The following is a 22,929-nucleotide window of genomic DNA, read 5'->3' as shown; positions in this document are numbered from 1 at the left end:
TCTCAATCATATAGCTGTCTTAAAGCTCCAAAGCCTCATTTGTTTATGAGCAGAAATCCATGCAACAAGTGCCAAACGCAACAATAAGCTGAGCCCTAGGTGACTTTTGTCAACCACCCAAATCCAAACCTCTTTCTTTACCGTTTTCGCTATAATCACAAGCACATGTACAAATCGAATCAACAGCCATTATTACTTGCGTCTCAATAAACATACTCTCCATGGAGTCTTGACTCAATGTTTGTGAATGCAAATGCAATTACAGGTCATTTGAACTTGGTAGATGTCCAGTGCTGATAAAAAACAGAGCTGGTTTGGACCAGTCTGACAATCTATTGTGCTACTAGAGGTTGGTAGCTTTGTTGATGACATTGTGCTATTTTTTTATTATTAATTTAGTCTTATTTATAAACGTATTAAAAAATACATCATAAATACAATTCACATATACTGTACAACAACTTGAATACACCTACAGTACTACAGTAATGTAGTACTTTAATACATGGGGGGCATAAAGTTGAAAATGTCAGGGTAATAATGATATCATAATGAAGAAAAATAAGAAATAGGAAAGAAAAAGGAGAAGTTTGGCATAACAGAACTGCTTCGCTGCTTAGTAAAATCTGAAAAAAAACCTTTTGTTTGCCTCAAATTAAAGTCATGTGGTCCAATGAACGTGCATAAACATGCAGGGGGGAAACATAAAACAGTAAATGATGTCATAGGGAGGACTCCTGCAGACCATCATGACTATACATGTGTCAAGGTCAATAAGTCTCTTAAAGTCTCTTATTATGACAAAGCAGGATTAATTCAGGTTGTAAAAAAAAATCCATGTGGAGTGACTCCCCAATAAGCTTCATATTTATGAATTTATATATATTTAAATACATTTCCAGCCATGCAATATTCTACTATCACACGGTATCCATTTCACAATTTGTATCACTCCGCTTGTTTCTGCCAGATCTATACTGGCAGCGTTTAATGGTGGAGGAGCAAACCTAGTAGTACTTAACAAATACTACAGTTATTGTGTCACAGAATGTAGTTTTAATATGCAAGAGTTTTTTTATGCAATAGTTGTTTAAACCTCAAATGCGATTTATATATAAACATATAGCTCCTATTTGAACATTTGTTTTGACGTTTTCGGAGATGTGAGCTCCAAGTCGTCAGCGGCCGTTCGTACCCATCGAGAACAGCTTTTTTCTTGACCAGTCCTTCAGGAATTTGACTATGGCCTATTCACAGCCATGCTAATAGAACCATATTACTCGTGTGATATAGAGTGCCGAAGTGATGACGTCACTTTGTAGGACAACTCGGAAGTTAGCGTCGCATGGGTTCCCTCGATCGAAAAGCTATGCATTTTCCCCATAGACTTTTGGAAAATCACAAAAAAAAGAAAAATATCTGTGTAAAAGATATAATAAATAATAATAAATAATATCTGTGTTCAACAAATTGTGACCCTTACACGTTTTGTCTATCAAGATAATCTTTACAAGTTGATTCAAAATGTATACAAAATGTATTTTAAAAAACACAGGCAAACACAATAAAGTTTAAAAAACCACAAGCAGATTATAACTGCTGTGTTTTATGTCATAGTCAATCAAAACTTGAAAATATTTAGAGGCTTTGTTAACCACAGACCTTACAAAAACCCATTCAAAAATCCCATTTAGAGCGAGGGAGTGCTAAAATGCTAATTCACTTCCGCATTTTGGCCTACAAAGTGACGTGATAACTTCGGCACTCTATATTGATATAGCTCATTAAAACTTTTTGAAAGTAGTGATAACACCCTTTGTTTTTAAGAACTTGCCCCGCGTTTTTAACTAGGTTTTTAAAAGATTCATTATTTTTATTATCGTCGACACTCTTTTACGTCCATGAGAGCAGTACAAAAGAGCCTCATCTCTGGTTTCTCAGTGGTCGGTGTGCCACAGTTGAAGGCCTTGTTTGGTAAGGCATGCTGTGATGAGGTGGTCACGGTGGTCTAACAGCGAGAAGATTAGAGATCTCACCTCACCCTGAGTGCTGAACACACCACGGCCATGCACCCGCCAGCAACCCACACCTGACATGATCTCAGAGCAACAAACAGGGCCTGCGTGAGTGTCAGGGACATTAAAAACCTCTACGGAAAAAAAGCATACCAAAAGCTGGAGTCATTTATTTATCTTTAACAGCATGCTGAATGATAGGCCAAATAGTTTTTTCTACCGTAACCTACAATGTCTGAAAATACACAATGGCTTCCTGTAACCGTTTAGCTTTCGTAGTGTTGCCCTGGAGACAACGGTTTTCGTTTCACCTCTCTATAAATGTTCCGATGAGTTTGGTAAAACGCTTCTAAAAATGTCAGCCCGGGAGCAGAGGGGTGTATTTCTAACCATCTCGCATGCTCGCTGCCCACTCAGGGACGGGTTGATGAGTTCCCGTGATTGTGTAATGGAACCCGACTGTTAACTGCACAGGACTTTTTAGAGATTCCAGAGCTTTGTGCAACACTGGACTCGTTCCAAAAAACACTGCGAAAGCATTCCAAAGAAATGCATGGAACGTCGACGAAATGTAAACACCAAAATCATGACAGATTTTCTGTGATGATAAATTACAAGGCTTTGTCAGAGTGATAAATTCACAGTGTTTGTGTGAAGTTATCTGATGTTTAGTTAACGTTTGTATATCTTAAATCTATGAATGTTTTAGATTAGGCATGTCAGTCTGCGTAAAGCGATTAAATTAATAAACTGGTCATATTTCAGGAGTCTATATAGGAAGCCATTGGGCACTACTGGAAGGATATTTAAAAATGTAAATATATTTATTAAATTAAAATCATACAATACAATTATATACAAACAATTGTGAATTTATATATGAAAATATTGTAATTATTACAATGAATATTTCTAGTTCAGAAGATACGCTTTTGTAATTATTTCCTCTTATTATTTTTTTTATCTTACCTATAATAAATATTCTTAAGTTGACTAAACATGACTGTTACTTGTGTTCAACTCATGTTTGCAATCTGGTGCAGTCTGGTGCCAAATCTCAAGTGTTTTGCCTTATGAATTTGGCTGTTTAAAAAGCTAAATTATTAGAGAGTGTAAGGAGACAGAATGATTAAAAAAGGACAAACCTTCAAAAATCATATCACACAGAAAATCACTGAACAGGCCAGATGTGGCGGGTGAATTATTTTTTACGGCTGATGCAAGGCTAAGTCTTCGAAGCTATATTGAATCCATGTGAAATATGTTTCGGTCCAATTGCTCTATATCTGCCTGGCCAAGGTCACACACTAATATGTTATTAAATGATAAATGGTCTCGGGGCAGAAGTTTATGTATAATTTTTCATCTTTGTCATGATTTGTTTCTCTAACCTCTATGTTACTGATACCGAATGTAGCCGGCACATACATGATTCCAGACACAAGATATGAGAGAAAAAGATAGAGCGACGACATCTCACGCCAGAACCAGATGGTGGAGGGTTTGAGGGTTATAGCCTACAATACTCTCATGAGTCATGACCTTAAAGGGATAGTTCACTTTGAAATTAATTTTTGCTATGTTTTAGCTTACCTCAAGGGCATCCAAGATGTAGGTGTCTTTGTTTCCGCAGTAGTTTCAATTTTGATATTTTTAGGTCAAACCGTTCTGTCATTCATATAATGCAGGTCTATGGTCACCACCTCAAAGAGCATGAACAGAGAAGTCCAAATTAAACATTATTTAATGACTCGTAAATGTAAGTACACATTGATGGCCTAAGACACGAAACGAGCAGTTTGTGCGAAAAACGAACAGTATTTAAATAGTTTTTACCTCTTGTAATCACAGTCACGTCCAAGTGATCTGAAGGCATGGGTGCTTCGGTCTGCGCATGCATGCGCCGGAAGTGATCTCTTGCACGTTTACGTCACTCATTGTTTACACAGAGATTTCGGAAGTGTTACCTTTCACTGTGAAGATGTAAACATATTTAGATATACAGGAAATCGCAATGGAAGACGATTTAGAAATATCAACAGACAATGTAGATTTTTTTCGCAACCGCGCGAAAGATCCCGCGCTTCCACAGACCGAAGCGACCGCGCCCTCAGATCACTTGGACGTGGCTGTGGTTACAAGAGGTAAAAACGATATATAAATTCTCACAAAAACCGCTCGTTTCGTGTCTTAGGCCATCAATGTGTACTTACATTTACGAGTCATTAAATCATGTTTAATTTAGACTTCTCTGTGCATGCTCTTTGAGGTGGTGACCATAGACCTGCATTATATGACAGACAAGAACGGTTTGACCTAAAACCATCAAAATTGAAACTACTGCAGAAACAAAGACACATTTTGGATGCCCTTGAGGTAAGCTAAAACATACCAAAAATTAATTTCAAAGTGAACTATCCCTTTAACGTTGATATTTGGAAAGAATATGATCTGTTCATCCATATAAAGAGTCAAACCAGAATCACTTTTAGCATTCTACACATTTCGCAACTAAACTGAATGTTAATGATGTCAAAGATAATGTTGATTAAAGGTGAAAATAATCATAGCCAACAGCTGGATTCGACTCGAGTCGAAAATACTAAGAACCCAAGTAACAAAAATATTTTTCTAAAAACGTTTTGCTAACATTCCCATTAGGTTATAAAATGTGTATTTTTGAATGTTCTCGCAACGTTCAAAACGTGTAGTTTCAGCAGCAAACGACAATGCATTAATGTTACTATTCTAAACAGAAAAGATCTTTTCAATAGATTGTGGTTTGACGTGCACCAAAGCGCACACCATTGATCACGTGCGATCATACAGCATAAGAGGCTGCCGATATTGGCAACGGGGTAACAATAACCTCATTTCCTCAGGCAGAGCAACCATTTCGCCTGCTGTCCCCGAATCTTCAATTACCCAATATCCAGGTCAATTTGGACCACAATAAATCGACCCTGCAAAGCTAAATGCGAGCAAAGCAGAACCAGATGACACCGCTGGCCTCGGGGCCGTAGTAGCTGGTCTTGGGAAAAAATGCTTAAGACCACTCAAGAAAAATACACAAAACAATAACCATGACAAATGCAACGTGTAATATTCCAGCTTGGTTAGTTTCCATGAACAGATCTAGGCCTATCTCTTCACGAACGCACTGGGTTATGTTTGTTTGTTTAGCAGTGTGGTACGCAAGCACAAACAAAGACTTTAGTGAGGACTAAACACATATTTCTGATGTCACAGTGAGACTGCAGCACAGATTTCTTTAATGGCAGAGAAATGTAGACCTCAGATGTGACAGTGATATGAAACACTCAGTAATAAAGTGCAAACACATATTTTGAGGATGTGGTGAGGAAGGAAGATATTTTATAAGTGATGCTAATTACAGCTTTTAGTTAAAAAACAAACAGTACATGCACACATCACATCGCATTAATCAAATATCAAACGTGCTGCCGTTTGGATGATATGCTAAAAATAGGCTATAACATGTTTTTAACTGATGAAAGCAACTCAAATAGCTACTTCCAGCATTATTATTGCAATCAAACCTTTTTTTATGATGGATTTGTCAGGTCCTATATATAGCTAGAGGAAGCTCGTTGTTTATGTCACTGACAGAGACAGATAATGGAAATGCCGACAAAATCTATTGAGAATGTAGTTTGTGCCCCCTAGTGGTCAGATCTGAACAATGCACAGCATCTCCCCTAGCAAGCCTCAGGCAAACTGTGATTCAAACTCAAGAGACAGCAGATGACATAGTTATGGTAAAAAACAACAATAACGTCTCCTGAAGCAAACAATGATACATGTCTTATTTTCTTCCAGTCATCTAGGTTTTGAGTGAGCTGAAATAAAGACATAAAATAAGAAAACGTGCACTGGCAAAAACAGATAAAACGGGAGTTCTGAATGTTCTACAAAGATATATTGATTCAAAGTACAGGATGTAATAGTATGCTAAAATTGTATGCTTTTTGTTGATTAAAACAAAATAGTTTCGACTAAAAAAAAAAAAAAAATCAAGATTGCGGTGACCCTTACAAAAAACAATTAGTCTATCAATTCCACTTTATCAAGCAGCCTATTTAAAGGGACAGTGTGTAGGAATTTGTCCAATCTAGCGGTGAAAATGTATTTTGCATTCAAACCATTTGTACTCTCCAGTGCCTTAATTTTTCAAAAAATACATAGCCTACTTAGACATAAAGTCGAGTATCCATAGGTGCAAAAGTATATTTCTGAGAAGTAGCCATAAAAGCAGCCTATAGTCTATATAAGAAATACATAAAAAGTAGACTATATCCTAAGTATACTTTCTTATTTTTAGTTTAAAATAAATATACTAATACACTTGAATAAACATATTTTTTAAGGATTTATTAAAAGCATAAATTAGATTCTAATTCCACTAATTCTTCTTGTAGGGCTTCTTTATTATTTGAGCTACAAAGTTATACTGTTAAACGCATATGAATTTGTTGCAGTATTTTGGAAAAAGCGTTTTAATGTTAAAGTCACCATAAATCAAAATTGACAATTCGTATTTTTTATTTAATATTGCAGTATTTATTCTATTGATTCACCCGTTCAAATCATCATTTTTTTAAAAAAATCATATGGCGTCCTTGTAATCTTTATTTAAAATAACTTCCCCTCCCTTTTGCATGCGACTTCTCTTCTCTAATGACGCATTCACTGTCACAATGACAGGACAACCTATCACTTACATGCAATAGCTAACCACAACAGTCCAACAATCCAATGAATAGCACAAAATCACGTTCTACACTTTTTTGTAGCCATTTACTTTAATAGTTCACAAGAGAAGAAAAGTCTATCGCAACTTCATTGTAAATGCCTCACTGTTACCAAATAATACAAATCCAAATCAAAGTTTGTGTACAGTCTAATCAACATTATGCCACACTCCCAGAATATTCCATGTGTTTGGCATATCACAGCATGTGTAAATAGCTTAACTGATGCATTTGGATATAAGCAAATGGGCATAGTGATATTTATCCAAGTGTGATTAGACTGTAGAAACAAGGTTTTGTGTACATATCCACATGCATGTTCAGAGAGAGGCATGTGTGTTTAACAGAAGGTCTTAAATCCCATCTGGCTGTATTAACGCCTCTCGAATGTGGCTGTTGCCGATAGGCCGGGTCATGCCAAAGCTCACAGGGCAATAATTAAAAAGAGACAGATAATTGGAGATTTTTTGTTACAGATAATGAAACCCATCTGTTGCTGCTCTGCAACTCTTTTGTCTATGCACACCCACACACATATACTCTTGCACTGGTTTGTTTTGCATAGGAAGATTCATATCAAGAGTCTTGGGACTGGTTTGGCATTAACTGATGAATTGGAGGAGACGACGACATCGATGAGAAGAGAAATGCAGCTACATGATGAATAAACAAAACAGGGCCATCGGCGACAGCGTTATCCGACACGCTTGCACATTAGAATGTTTCTCTCTGTGCCTTGAATTATAAATGCCTCATCAATGATTGTTGGGACTTATCTATTCCACAGAAGTTGAGGATCACAATTTAATATGCAGGTCAGCTGCTACGATCGTTTTACGATTCTTGAGGATGTTTATAGCCCAAGGATTCTGGGAAGTTCAGTTCAGCTCAGCCTTTAAAATATATCACCATATAAATGTGCTGTTCCCGAGTGCAGTTACACGAAAAGAGATTTACAAGAACTAATAATTCAACATTTCAAAGTCAGATAAAATATATTAAATTATAAAATATAAGAAAGATGCATTAAATATATGTAAATATTAAAGAATTGTACGCAAATGTGACTACAGTATGTTTCATGAAAATAGATTTACAATAATTATCAATTAATATGGTCAAGTTTAAGATTGAACATTAAACATCAAATATAAATATATTCAGTTTGAATAAACATTACATTTATTTAAAAATAAAGGCTTTAAAATAAATCGTAATATAAAATAAATGTATAGCATGTAAATGTTATCTTCCTATTTCATTTTACAAGAAATTTGATTGACAATAATTATCAAATCATGTCAAGTTCAAGACTAAATATATCAAATATTAAAATCTAAAGGTTTTTGTTTAAATAGTAGGTATATTAATTTTAAATATGTGTGTGTGCACGTGCATGTCTTTGTACACACACACATGTATAAATATAAGTGTGTGTATACAGTAAACTCACACAGGCATACACTCAAAGGATTAATAGAAACACCATACGTATACTGTGTTAGACCCACTTTCGCCTTCAGAACTGCCTTAATTCTACGTGGCATTGATTCATCCAGGGCACAAAGCTCCCGTTCCACCACATCTAAAGATGCTCTATCGGGTTGAGATCTGGTGATTGTGGGGGCCATTTTATTACAGTGAACTCATTGTCATGTTCAAGAAACCAATTTGAAATGATTCGAGCTTTGTGACATGGTGCATTATCCTGCTGGAAGTAGCCATCTGAGGATGGGTACATGGTGGCCATAAAGGGATGGATATGGTCAGAAACAATGCTCAGGTAGGCTGTGGCATTTAAACGATGCCCAATTGGCATGAAGGGGCACTAAAGTGTGCCAAGGAAACATCCCCCACACCATTACACCACCACCTCCAGCCTGCACAGTGGTAAGATCATGGCATGATGGATCCATGTTCTCATTCAGTTTATGCCAAATTCTGACTCTACCATCTGAATGTCTCAACAGAAATTAAGACTCATCAGACTAGGAAACATTTTTCCAGTCTTCAACTGTCCAACTTTGGTGAACTCTTGCAAACTGTAGCCTCTTTTTCCTATTCGTAGTGAAGATGAGTGGTACCCGGTGGGGTCTCCTGCTGTTGTAGCCCATTCGCCACAAGGTTATGCGTGTTGTGGCTTCACAAATGCTTTGCTGCATACCTCGGTTGTAACGAGTGGTTATTTCAGTCAAAGTTGCTCTTCTATCAGCTTGAATCAGTCGGCCCATTCTCATCTGACTTCTAGCATCAACAAGGCATTTTCGCCCACAGGACTGCCGCATACTGGATGTTTTTCCCTTTTCACACCATTCTTTGTAAACCCAAGAAATGGTTGTGTGTGAAAATCCCAGTAACTGAGCAGATTATGAAATACTCAAACCAGCCCGTCTGGCACCAACAACCATGCCACGCTCAAAATTGCTTAAATCACCTTTCTTTCCCATTCTGACAGTTTGGAGTTCAGGAGATTATCTTGAACAGGAGTGAGGGTATATATTATACATATAATATATTGCTGTATAAATGTGATGGTTTCAATAATTTCCTGTTCTAATAAATAAACGTATTAAAACCAACATTTATAATTTGCTATATAAATGTGACGTTTCTGTGTGCAGTTACAAGAAAAGAGAATTACAACAATTATCAATTCATAATTTTATTTTCTAAGATCTCTTTTATTTATTAATTCTGGAAAAAGAAACAGACATATATTTAAAACTAAAAACAACAACATTAGAATAATGCATAAAAGGATAGAACAGTAACACCCCAATAACTCTTACTCCCGATCCATTAAGATACAAAAACAGATTCTCAAACCTCAAGATTAAGCTTCTCAAACAATGTTATACAGTACATACATCTGATAGTTTTAAAAAGATATTTCTTTAACTTACTTTCTTTAAACAAATGAAGAAAAAAAATCTTAGTAAAAAGAGCTGAAACTGAATGTGTTGGGATGGAGTCTCTGGGTAACACCAACCCTTCCCAAACCAACGTCCTCCCTTCTTGTTAGAACACACACATCCAGTCTGCTGGCTACAAGTTGGTATTGCTTCAGCCCTGCAAACACTTGGGTCTTGCAGGAGGTAAACACGCACCAACAGTCCAGTCAAAAACTTCCCCTTGGCGGCATCAACAGCAGCCTGTATTGTGTGAGAACTGGCTCTGTCTGAACAGCCCAAGTCCACCGCCTGCTCTAATCCACATCTGAGCGCTGACAAATGGCAGTGGGTGGCCAATGCAAATCCAACACCTGTCATCTTTGGTTAGAATGGAGAACGAACAAGCCCCCTTGTGTCCAACCCCAGATTACATACTTTAGTACATGATGAAACATGGAATCACATTTGCTGGAATTAAGCTTTTGAAATTATGTACAAACCAGTGTTTTGTTTTCCGAATACATAATTACTTTGTGTTTTGCAGTAATGGGAATGAGTTTAACCAGAACACATAGGAACAGACCAAAAGGGGTGGATGGATAAAGGTTTCCAAAAAAAAAAAAAAAAAAAAAAAGGATATCTAGAGATGAAATCTTCTGGCACCATAAAATCTGAAAATTCATCTTGAAAAAACCCTACCCCCAAAATATACTTACGTTAATTAAACAAATTATTGTGCGGAATTCATAATGACTTTGCAGCCCACAATTTTAAAGAGATAGTTCACCCAAAAATGAAAATTTTGTCATTACTTACTCACCTGACAGTTGACGACAAAAAAAGTCAATGGGTGTTCCCAACTGTCTGGTTGAAAGAAAATCAATTTCTCACCATAACATGACATGAGGTTGACTAAGTAATGACAGAATTTTCCTTTTTGGGTGAACTATCCCTTAAAAAGGGCAAGAATGAATCCCGCCAGCATGGGGAAGCGATGTCTTATCTCACTGAAAAGGTTTGGAAGCCTTTGCATCAGAAAACAACAAAAGGTTGAAGGGATCAGCTTTTAAATTTCATTGAGACCATTCAGTCGAGATCTGTAGCAGCAAGTTCCCTTGATAATTCACAGTTGTTTTTCAGAGCTCTAACAATCTTTCTAAGCATCAGGTAACCTGATAGTTGTGTCCACATCATATCAGACAAACTCCCTTTGAAGAGAAGCAGCTTGACTAGAGATGACATCACAAAAATAGGTTGTAGATGACCACATTGTTGTGCCTTTATTGCTAGTTATAATCTTTAAACCTGCCCCCAGCTGTCAGAACATTACTTAGATAGATGAAACCATGTGCCGCTAACTAGCAATTTGACGTGGGAAGAAAAAGGAAAATCCTTTATATTCACAAAGAGGAGTATTTAAATTATGTGTTATGCTTTGAAATGATTTGCTTAAAAAACAAAATTATAAATCAAGAGACACCGAGTAAACATGCATGATTATAGCTTCACATCAGACTTGAATGAGGGAGAGGAAATAACATTTCCATGAAAGAAACATTCTTGACGTCAGGCTAAAAACGGGAAAAACTAGTTGTGTGTCATTGCTACGGGGTTCAGAAGTGATTTCTGCTTTTATCTCGGACTATGTTGTGTGCATTATTTGTTTCTACACAATTAGACAATTGAATGGCCCAAATATCCATTTTAAAAGTGAAACTAGTTAAATTAATATGGAAATGATATGCCGAAGATCTGGCTTTAGGAAAGTCCTGACGAAAGAATAAAACATTGATCTTTCTACTGGCCAACAGTTCAGATGCATGATTTATGGATCTGGACGTGAATATGCTCTGTATCATGTTATTCCAAGTGCGGTGGTTTCATTGAAATATGATGATCAGCGAGCAGCCCTCCCAGTTTCTTTCACCTCAGGGTGCTATGGATGGACACCCTAACATGCTGAGAAGAAAGGACAGAGACACCAAAGAGAAATGAAATAGATTGATAATGCTGGGAACAAAAGCCAACATTCCAGGATTCGATCTTTCCCTGCCTGGAGCGGTGTACATCATCAGGTGTCACCTTATCCCAAGCTCATCTTTGACATAAAGGCCAAAACTCAATAAAAGGGAACATCAGTGCATAGAGGCGAGTATACCGCAGGGTATATGAGAGGGAATGGACCCACACACCTGGCCACAAGAGCCATCCAGAAAAGGCCAAATGATCAGATGAAAGAATGAAGATGCAGAGGTGGGCATCATTGCACCTGTGTAGGATGCTTCAAACCTCAATCCTGAAATCCTCGACCAAACAACCGGTTTATTCCATCCTGCAGGGTCAGGAAGGCTAGGAAGTTTGCCAAGCGCTGAGATTGAGCTATTTTAAGTTGCCTGATGAGAAGTGGGAAGTGAAAATCTCTCAGGCTGAGGCATCATGGGGGCAGGTTGGAGAATCAAACCACTCAACTGACAGATGAATGCTCAGATATGGAGAGAGACAGTCTGGTTGGAGGTACAGAAATCTGTCTGGCTTATTTCCTCGGACTGAATCCGGCAGAGGAATTCATCCATCATTCTTGCCCCAGAGAAATTCCACTATCACCCCCCAGGGTCCCCATGCACACACATATATATACACGTGTACAAGGAGATGACAAATGGAGGGAGAAAAAAAACGAAAACACTTTTAAGAAAACAAATCTGAGCAGTGGATCATCTGTCAAGCTCCTCTGACAGTAAGGTTGTCCATACAAGTTGGCAGACCTTCAATAAGTTACTGATGCATCCATCTCACTCTCGCTCAGACTGGGAGATGGTGGGATGAACAAGGAGGAGAAGAGGGAGAGCTTAGGCGTGTTGTGCGGCCAATTCCTGCCCAATGAAACGACGCAGGCGTTCCAGGTACTGGGTGTACAGTTCGATGTCATTGTGTCCGGCTCCCTCCACCCACAGCGGCTCCACAGCTTTGGGGCAGCGCTCGTACAGGGCCAGCCCGTGGGAAAAATCTATCACCTCATCCTCCGTCCCATGGATGATCAACACTGGAGATGTGATTTTAGACACTTTCTCAATGCTGAAGCAGGGACACACAAAGGGACATTGAGTGTTAGAAGAAAGACCGCACACAGAAAGTAAATTAAAATATCCGTTTACAGTTTGAATAGCTCATTTCACACTTGATGTAGATGATCGATGAAATGCCATGAATTAAATTCATGGCTTTTAAATTTGTTGTCACACAAAGTTATATTTTAATACATAGTTGAATATAACTGAATACGTAATAATATATACAACCGCTCAAAAAAAAAAATCTGAAGGAAATTTATATTTTTATTCAGGAAAGATGCGTGAAATTGATCAAAAGTGACATTTGTAATGTAAAAAATAAAAGTCAAATTGAAACAATGGTGTTATGGAAAAAAAAGAATTCTTGTTTGGTTACTGACATTCTTCAAAGTATATTCTTTTGTGTTCAGCAGAAGAAAGAACAACTTGAGAGTGAGTAAATGATGACAGGATTTCCACTTTTGGGTGAACTATCCCTTTAATTAATGAAGTATTGATAATAATATGAAATGTTTCTTGAGCATCAAATCAGCATATACGAATGATTTCTGGAAGACTGGAGTAATGGCTGCCAAAATTCAGCATCAACTCCATCCTACTTTTGAACAGTAGTACACAATACCGGTAATTAAAACCAACAATAATTTAAATAGTTTTAAAAATCAGAATTTTGAAGGGGAAAATGAATATTCAAATGTGGAAAAGCACGTTTGCGGTAGCAGAGGCGCGGCTGTCTGCTGCGAGTAGGCCTGAGGGAACATTACTAAAGTGTAGGCTTACTGTACTGACTAAATAGATATTGCACGAATAAGGTAGGTTAAAACAAGCAGTTTCATGCACTGCAGGCTTCCACTGTGTTTGATTATTTACCGTTTCTTGTCAAGGAAAAGTTCCATGAAAAATACCACAGCACAGCTCGCAGTCGCTCGGAGCGTTCAATGTTGCTTTTATATAATGTAAAACTTCAATTAATGTTAATAATATTTGTTTCAATCACTGGATGAAGCCTGCTATATTTGGAGTCACAACCTTAATTGCTTGCACAAAACTCTTGATCAGCACTCTACATTTACTGTTGTTGTTCATTTAAACCGTTATGCGCAGAGAAAGGGCGAGAGTGCCTGTGAGTGCGAGTGAGGTCTGTGGTTTTGCCCATTAGTTGATTTACTTGTTTTTGTGTAGGTAATACTTTATCAAATATGTTTAAACTTAAATAACCTACCTATAGACCATTTCACAAGATGTAAACAACACTGGTCCAGAAACACTTCCTGTTTCAGTTTGTAACTGTTTTCTTTATTTCACATGTAAAGAAAACATCATAAAGATGTTTGTTTAACTTTTTGATTCAGTTTTAAATGTTCTGTTGGTTGTATTTTATCCCAGCTTTTATGTAGTGTTAAAAAACTGAAACAGGAAGTGCTTCTGGACCAGTGTTGTTTACATCTTGTGAAATGGTCTATACAAGTAGTCTCTTTGATTAATTTGTCCTGTTATTGACATAATGCGCAACCAGATGTTCCAATATATGTGTTTCTTTTACATGGAATATTCAAACGTCATTTTTGAGCAATTTTGACATTTTGGAAATGTATCTAGGCAAGTATATTTTCAATTGTGTGTGTAAACTAAACAGCTGCCAGCCAACTACACAGCACTTGTGCGAGAACAGTGGTGGTTTTGACTGCAGCTGTATGCGACCATGTGTTCTACAACACTGGCACTGAATGACACCGCCCACTCCCTCTGAGCTCCACAACACTGCGGTCAAAGCCAAAATGCAATGAAAATTATTGTAATCAAACTTCAAGAATGAAAAGGCTGATTCCCATTTTGTGTCAAAACAAGAAGCTCAGTATAATCTCAGTCAGCAATCCACATCATAACACACTCCGTTTGCTTTCGCCAAAATCAAAACCCAGTGAATCGCTCATAAATAGCAGCAATCTGTGCTGGCCATGAGCAGGCAAATCATCAGCTCATTAACAATGATGAGCCCTGTCAGACCTCTAGTGAAAATGGGAAGATGACACAAATAATCGAGGACAAGTAAGAACCTAATGATTTTTGGCACTCACTTGGGAAATGCGTCAAAGCAGTAAGTCTTCTTAGTGTCGGGAAAGGCCACCCTCATGCCAGAGGTGAGAGGAGAGTGAAGTATCACAGCCGCACACTCGTATCGTGATGCCAGGTCCACCGTGGGCACTGTGCCAATGCTCTGTCCGTACAGGATAATATTCTCTGGGCTGATGCCATACCTGTTTGAAGGAGAGGAATCAAAAGCTAATTAAATGTCATACACTGAACAAATAAGCGCCTCGTGTCCATGTAATTTACAGCCTATTCACACCAAGAGCAGTACGATTTTCAGATTGCTTGCAAAAAAATTGAGTGGAGTGTGAATTTTCATCAGCCTTTGAGAAAATTCTCATTCCTGAATTAAAGAAATCTCTGTTCATTTAGCTTATTGAATGGTTTCTTATGGATTCATTAGCACTTTTAAGAAAGGTTTATATAGACTAGCAAAGGAAAATGCTCAACTAAAAATAATACTCTTTTAGGTTAATTAATGTTTTTAGTAACATTACCATTTTAAAAAAGGTGTATATTTAAAGGGTTAGTTCACCCAAAAATGAAACCCTCATGTTGTTCCAACCCCTTCGTTCATCTTCGGAACACAAATTAAGATATTAAGATCGCTCCTGCATACAGTCCATAGGCTTCTTGAGGGACTGGCTCTTGCTGTCCTCGAAAAGTCATTAAAGACATCGTTAAAATAGTCCAAGTGACTACAGGGGCTCAATCTTAAGTTTATCAAACGACGAGAACACTTTTGTGCGCAAAAAAACAAAAAAAATAACGACTTTATTTCAACTATTCGTTTATTTCTCCCTCTGTGCGAGTCAGGTTACTAGTTTAATAGCGTAAGCTTCTGTTATTGTACATCACACACACATGACCAGCGTCGGCCAATAGTGAGCCTACGTGTGACGTAGCTCTACGCAATCACACTACGTTAACTGACTTACAGGCTCATGGAGAAGGAAGTGAATAGTTGAAATAAAGTCGTTATTTTTGTTGTTTTTTTGCGCACAAAAGTGTTCTCGTCGTTTGATAAAGTTAAGATTGAGCCCCTGTAGTCACTTGGACTATTTTAACGATGTCTTTAATGACTTTTCGGGGACAGCAAGAGCCAGTCCCTCAAGAAGCCTATGGACTGTATGCAGGAGCGATCTTAATATCTTAAATATCTTAATTTGTGTTCCGAAGATGAACGAAGGTCTTACGGGGTTGAAACAACATGAGGGTGAGTAAATACTGACAGAATTTTCATTTTTGGGTGAACTAACCCTTTAACATCATTCCTCATTATACGAGGAACAAGTGAATAACTACACCAATTTAAATCTTACAAGCCACCAATGAACACAATACCAGTTCTCATTTCATGGCGAAAGTAATAGCTTATGGTTCAGAAAGTCAAGCTCAAACCAATTGAGTGAGTTGTCAGTCTGATTCAAATCAACAACTCCTGAAGAGATGAAAAAACATATATATACAGTATACTTTGACTGATTTATTAAAATGAACTGAGTCATAAGAGTCATAAACGAATCAAATGTTTGTGAGCAGCCAGCGAGGACAAGACAATAGAAAGATGTGCTTTCAATTTGCCTCTAGTCTATAATGTCACCATGATCCTTCAGAAATCATTCTAATATGCTGATTCGGTGCTAAAAAAACAGTTCTTATTATTATCAATGTTGAAAACAGTTGTGCCGTTTAATATTTTTGTTGAAACATGATGCATTTTTTCAGAATTCTTTGATGAATAGAAATTAGAAACAGCTATTTATTGTAACATTATAAGTGCATTTAATGCCACCTTTGATAAATTTAATGGGTGCTTGCTAAATAAAATTATTTCTTGCAAACTTTTAAAATGATTTATACATTTAGATGCAGCACTCTAAAACTTTAGCCGTACTATGCACATACACAGTTGTTTTGGTTGTGCCCTGGTATTGATTGTCTCACCTTGAGCGTAGAGCCTGCCACGCTGCATCTATGTCTGCATACAAATTCTTTTCCGAGGGCTTCCCCGTGCTGACCCCGTAGCCGGAGTAATCATAGGAGAATATGTTACAGTTGATTCGAGTGCCTAGGCCGATATAGAAGCTGCTCATCTGGCCTAGATCCACTGCATTACCATGGGAGAACAGGACAGTGAACCTGAGGGGAGATAGAGAAATAGGGTGATGAGAACTGTAGTACAAAGTCACTCTCTAATATGCTCATTACACTATTTCAGGGTCTGACTCAACATCTAAATCAAGACGGATCCAGACATTTAATAACCTATCATTTCATTTGCTGAATCACTGCATGTAAACACATCTGGAGTGAGCACTGAGCCCGATACGCTGGAGGGAATGGATTCATAACTAACAGGGGTGTGTATGTGTGTAGAATTATTTTCAAATAATCTGCATGGCAAAAAATCACGGCTGGCTGTATATCAAACAGTGTCATTGAATTTGAATTATGTACCATTAAAGTATTTAATAATATTTTGAATGATCTTTTATATTTTCATTTTAATTTTAGTAATTTAGTGTGATTATTAACATTTCTATTCAGCTTTAATTTAAGTTTGTTTTAGTAATTTCAGTACTTATTTCAGTTATTCCGAGTATGGGTTACCATTCTTGGACGTAACGTCATGTCACTGTCATATTTTAATTTCAGCTTTATTTCAATAAAAGAACTATTTTTAATTGCTTAAGTTAATAATAACAAAACTGATATCAAATCCAGACTTTCAAAACGAAATAACACGTACTTTGTGTAGAGTAGAGAAGACATCTATTGTGAAAAGACGTCCACAATATCGAGCACAACAAAAACCTCTGTACTCATCCAATGGAAATCACTCTTAAAGAGGAAATAAAGGAACAAAGGAACAAGTAACAACAGTGGGAATAAAGCGGCTTGTGATAAAGAAAGAATGCGTCCAGGAAGGAGTGGCTTCTGGGTAAAGATAGCAGACAAACTCGGAGAGGGAAGCAGGAAATGGGACAAAGGAAAGATGAAAAAAAAAGGAATGTAAATGACCCTTGGGAGGAAAAGGGGGGTCCATCAGAGGAAACGTGACACTTTGAGTTCAACATATATTATTGTGAAAACTATAAATAAGGCCCCTCCAAACATTAGTGGCTTTCGCACCGGAGGAACGTTTTTATAGTTCCTAGAACTACTTCTACTGCAGGTAGAAGTACCCGTTTTTTGGCGTGTTTGCCCCACAGGAACTGGGAACGATTTTAATGGGAACTAAATTAGCTACTACTTCAGAGTAGGGTCTAACCCAGCACAATAGGAACAACCAGTGACATAATTGTACACTGATTGGCCGAACGCACGCAAAACACCAGCCCCCACCATTTAAAAAAAAAGTGGTGTACACACACAGTTTATAGCCCATATATTTACTCCAAAAACTATGAACACAGTGATAGATGGACCTCTCAAACTTTACGCTAAGGAGAAAATCCAATGCAACATTAAGGGACCAGGCGTAACATGATTTTGCTCAGCTAGAGACATTGGGCATCAACCACATAGCAAATGCTAACATATGGTTTACTTTCTTTGTTTAACAGTTCCATAGACTGTTAACTAATGAAGACAGGGAATGGGAGTGCTGTGTGCTCAGGCTCTGCCGTTTTCAGCGCTGTCAAAATAAGTCACAACAAGCGTTTCTTATGTAACTTAGGCTTATGAGTTGCTACTGGTCCCTAGGGGAACATTTAGTTCTCTGAACCCTGGTGGCTAGTTCCTATAACTAAGTTCCTATAGCTACCTGGTGCGAAAGCCCCTATTACTAATCCAAAAATTTGTCCAATCCTACCTGGCAGAGGGGGCACAGCGGATATACATGCAGCCCACTCTGTTTCCCCGACTAGAGCGAGTCAGGAACACTTCCGTGGCGTCCAACTCCCGTTGGGAGTACTGGAATTCTGCCCGCTCTGTGAGGTGGAGCTTCCAGCGCCCCTCTCCAGTGGTATTCACACCCCCTATCGAACTCCCACCACTACCGCCACCTCCTACCCGGGAGCGCAAGCTTGACGTTCCCGTTGGTCCGGCCGGTACCGGCCCGGCCTCCAGATCCGGCAGGAGGGCATAGGTAGGCTCAGGGGGCAGGAAGGCAAGCTTGGCAGCGATGCGGCTGGGGCAGGGGGGGCAACAGAACAGGCAGCACAGCTCACTCACAGAAAGGCCATTCATTGTCAACTGCAAGAAAGAAGACAGGAGATCAAGGTCAAAACATATTCAACACAAAACATTTTATGTATTTTTATACTTATTCAGTTTTAACTGGGCTCTGTTTCATGTTAATTGTGTTCGGTGTTATATTGCTAGTTTTGTTTGTATGTACTTCTATGATTATGCTTTCTACCTCAAGCATAAAACATTATTATTGTTGTTATTATTATTATTATATGCCACCACTGGTCATGTGATCTCAACATGGCGGCACCCATGGGTCACGAATCTTAACCCTAACTCTCCCAGTACAACTAAACAGCATTTTCAAGAAGACTGGTATGATCTCATGTGAATGTACACCAATTTATTGATATTTCTCAGAAGTGTTGCTGATTTCTTTTTTCATTTTTTTTCACACAAATAACTAATTTAACACATCCAATTTACGATAATTAAAAAAAAAAAATTATAATAGATTCAGGCACCTGCAAAACCAAAATTATGATGGAGCTTCTCTTTTATAAATTTATTGTGCTAAATTCTCTACGACGACTTAAACGGGCAAAAAGCACCAACAGTAAACAAATAGTTAATAAGTAATACCCAGGTAGAATTAACTCAGGCATCCAGTAAACCTATCTCCCAGCTATACTCTTCTTGCCAGCTTAAAACTGATAGTCTATCTGCTATCGGACACTGTATAGACAACAAATATAAATAATACATATTGTCTGATATTGCCGGTTTAAAAGGCTCCAATGTAAAATATCCACCAGTGGTCACATCAGCCCCAACAGACCCGCTTCCCGCTAACACAAAATTTACACCTCATTTCAGCTGCAAATGAACACTACATTGTTAACAAACACATTTATGTATAAATATATATTCCACATACGTGTCGTTCTCTTGACCACAGCCTGCCAAAGCCGGATTTCTTTATATTTTCACACCTCTATCGCTAAGTAGCTAGCTCGTAGTGAGGGGGCAGGGAGGAGTTAGCCAGCTAGCCAGTCAGCTACGACTCCTCTCAGATAACAAATAAAGGCCTGGACGCCGTCGAGGACATATCTCATCCGCAAATAAAAAGCAGAGCCCGAGGAATAAAACTCAATTTCTGGTTTGTCGTTTCGAGTTGATTTCCGGCTACTGTCCTGTCATGTAATAATAATCTGCTGGTATATGCTAATAGAGCTGTTTTTCCACTCCGGTCAAAGATGTTAGTTAGCCTTCCCACTCTTCATTGCGTCTGGTAGTGAAACTGCTTGACGTGACAGGCGCTAGTGGTGGGAAATAGTAAGTAAACATTGATTAAAAATCTGTTGGGTTGAAGGATAAAATTATTAATAACTGGTATTTTCAAACATGATATTGTATAATAAATTAATATACTTTATTTTAAAAAAAGACAAAACAAAACAAATGTAATAAAATTGTTCTCATTCTTGATTAATTAAATTAAGAGATCGTACCTAGCTATAACATGGAATAGGCTATATTTGAATGTACATAGATTTGTGAATATAGAAATAATTAACCAATCAGAATTATTATTTTTTTGTATTTACAAAAACAATCATATTCACAGTAACACATGTGCATTCTTTCCAGAATTTGTGTACACTTTTACAATCAAAACATACTACAAAACAAGCCCCCCTTACTAACTACTAAAAATGTTAGGATTTAGGCTTATTTGAAGTGCAAAATTTGTATGGGCAGTAATATATAACTGTATGTATGCATATATAATCAGTTTATCAATTGCATTAACATTTTCTCTTCGGAGTAACTTTCTTTCAGCTTCACTATCAATACCAGATTGTCTGATAACTTTATTAATACATGGGCAAACATATATTTGCCTTAAAAAGACATTACAGTCCTTTGCGCTATTTTAAAATAATAAAATAGAACCAAACTAGTGTCAGAAGGCATGTAACCAATCAGAAGGTCCGCTGAGTAGAACGTGACTCGACGCTACTTCAGTGCGGAAAACATGCAGAGAGGACGTGGTTGTGCCTCCTGTTAAACGTCTTTGCTCTTTACTGTATCGCATCCGGAAATTACGCTAACATGACATAGCGGGAGGAGTATCCAAGGAACTTCTGTCAGATCTGCTGTCGTAGCTTTGTAAAATCTGCCTGACAGCTGATGATTTCAGTCATGCGAGAGAAATACCAAATTCTTCCATTTAAATAAAGTTGTATAATCTATTTCTATTCTATATACTATTCCAAGTCACACAATACACTGATTCTTAAAACAACGACCACAATGTAAGTGTTATACGCTAAAATACATTAAACATGATAAATGTAAAAAACAAAAACTACGGTCTTGACAAAAATAAAATAAGTTTAAAGTAGGCTATGTATAGGAGATATCTTTTAAAGGTTCCATAGCTGTAATTTGACTCAACCAAATTATTACAATGGAATCACGTGGTAACACTAAATCTAACAGACAAATATTAACCCTTTTAAACCTGGAGACTTAAAACCACACAAGTGCACAATGACAGTAACCTGTGAATGAAGACAATTGTCTGTGTGATGGGCAGCAGCCGAGATGTGGCAATAATACAGGGCGATTCATATGCACACACAGCACATCGTCACTGTTTACTCAATATCACAGCATGAATGGACATTCTGCTTGAAGAAATGTCAGGAGGGCTAAGAGATCTTCAGCTTAAGTTGGTTGGGTGATCATTAAATACCTACACCACTTCCTGGAGTCAACTATTTCCAAGTTTCCCATGTGTATGAGTCATGTGGGCTGTTTGTGCAAAGGTACAACAGTTTAATTCACTTCAAGTATATTTTCAGCAAAACAGATGCACTACACTCTTGAAAATAAATGTTTCTTCATGGCATTGATGGTTCCATGCAGAACCATTAACATCCATGAAACATTTCCAGTGCACAGAAGGTTCTTCATAGTGGGAAAAGGCTATTCATATTATCAAAACATTATTTTGTCTCTTTCGCTCTCACTAACACACTTCTTTAAGAAAGGGTCCCAAAAGGAACCTAAAAATGGCTCTTCTATAGACCTTATCCAGAGCAGCGCCATGATGGAAAGCAGGGCTGAGGGCTGTGAGGGATAGACTTACCGTGTTTTTTTCAATGGCATCCATTGCGAAAAGCAGTATAAAGCTCCTAGATCACTTACAATTTTGTCAACTGAAATGTCTTGGAAATATATTTTAGCAGTGTAAAAAACACATTAAATAACAGTACAATCCATCGAAGAGATGTACGTCTATATACCTTACAGCCTCACTTTTTTCTCATTAAAAACCAAGGATGGCGCTGCTCTGAATAAGGCCTATTGCGTCGCTACAAAAACACCCCTTTTGTAACCTTTAATTTGAACAGTGTAGATCAGTGGTTATTAACCTTTATTGACTTCAAGTCCCTCTTTATCCAAGACAACATTCAAAGGTTGTCCTATTTAAGTTGATACCTCTAATACCTTTATTTTGTACACCATTACCTTTTAGTTTAAGCCTTTTAATTGTTACTAAAATACTTTTAAAACTTATTGAAGACCTTTGGAAGTTTTCCAAGCCCCATCTGGTTAAAAAACGCTGCTTTAGATGTCCTGGAAAAGTATTTGCACAACAAAACACTGTGTAAATTTAAAATAAACTTTGTGATTTTATTGGTTTTATACTTACTCATACACATCATACAATCCTAAATTTCAAAAGAAAACAAAGGTATCTGGTGGTGTCTCTGGGGGACTGGGCACGCTGCTAAATTAACCCACGAATGCTGGTTAATGTACTGCCGAACTCGCGTCACTCATCCGAATGTTCTGATGAACTACAGGGAGAAAATTCAATCTCAACAGCTTCACCAAAATCAAGGCATTCTTCTTTAACTGCGTCACTTCACTATTTTGC

At 37.7% G+C, this 22,929-nt stretch overlaps 1 protein-coding gene across 1 annotated transcript; it reads right to left on the bottom strand.

Moving 5' to 3' along the window:
• Positions 1-9,433: 9,433 nt before the first annotated feature.
• Positions 9,434-20,260, bottom strand: abhd17ab (abhydrolase domain containing 17A, depalmitoylase b). Its single transcript, XM_039676983.2, has 5 exons — positions 19,915-20,260; positions 18,658-19,040; positions 16,788-16,982; positions 14,828-15,007; positions 9,434-12,753 (listed from the first exon to the last, which is right to left on the bottom strand). The coding sequence occupies exons 2-5, from the start codon at positions 19,032-19,034 to the stop codon at positions 12,528-12,530; spliced, it is 978 nt and encodes a 325-aa protein (XP_039532917.1). The 5' UTR covers positions 19,035-19,040; positions 19,915-20,260; the 3' UTR covers positions 9,434-12,527.
• Positions 20,261-22,929: the final 2,669 nt, after the last annotated feature.

Source organism: Pimephales promelas, chromosome 14 (assembly GCF_988280905.1).
Source record: "Pimephales promelas chromosome 14, fPimPro1.hap1.1, whole genome shotgun sequence".
Classification (NCBI taxonomy): Eukaryota; Metazoa; Chordata; class Actinopteri; order Cypriniformes; family Leuciscidae; genus Pimephales; species Pimephales promelas.
Note: the sequence above shows the minus strand (reverse complement) of the source record. Positions and strands in the feature narration are given on the sequence as shown.

Bases quoted from the DNA above. Each gene is read 5' to 3' on its own strand.
- abhd17ab (XM_039676983.2), bottom strand. From the start codon at position 19,034: ATGAATGGCCTTTCTGTGAGTGAGCTGTGCTGCCTGTTCTGTTGCCCC. The intron at 16,983-18,657 runs GTAGGATTGGAC...ATCTCCCCTCAG, and splicing joins CGCTGTGCCCCCTCTGCCAG to GTTCACTGTCCTGTTCTCCC. The intron at 12,754-14,827 runs GTGAGTGCCAAA...TCCCTGCTTCAG, and splicing joins TGCTTTGACGCATTTCCCAA to CATTGAGAAAGTGTCTAAAA.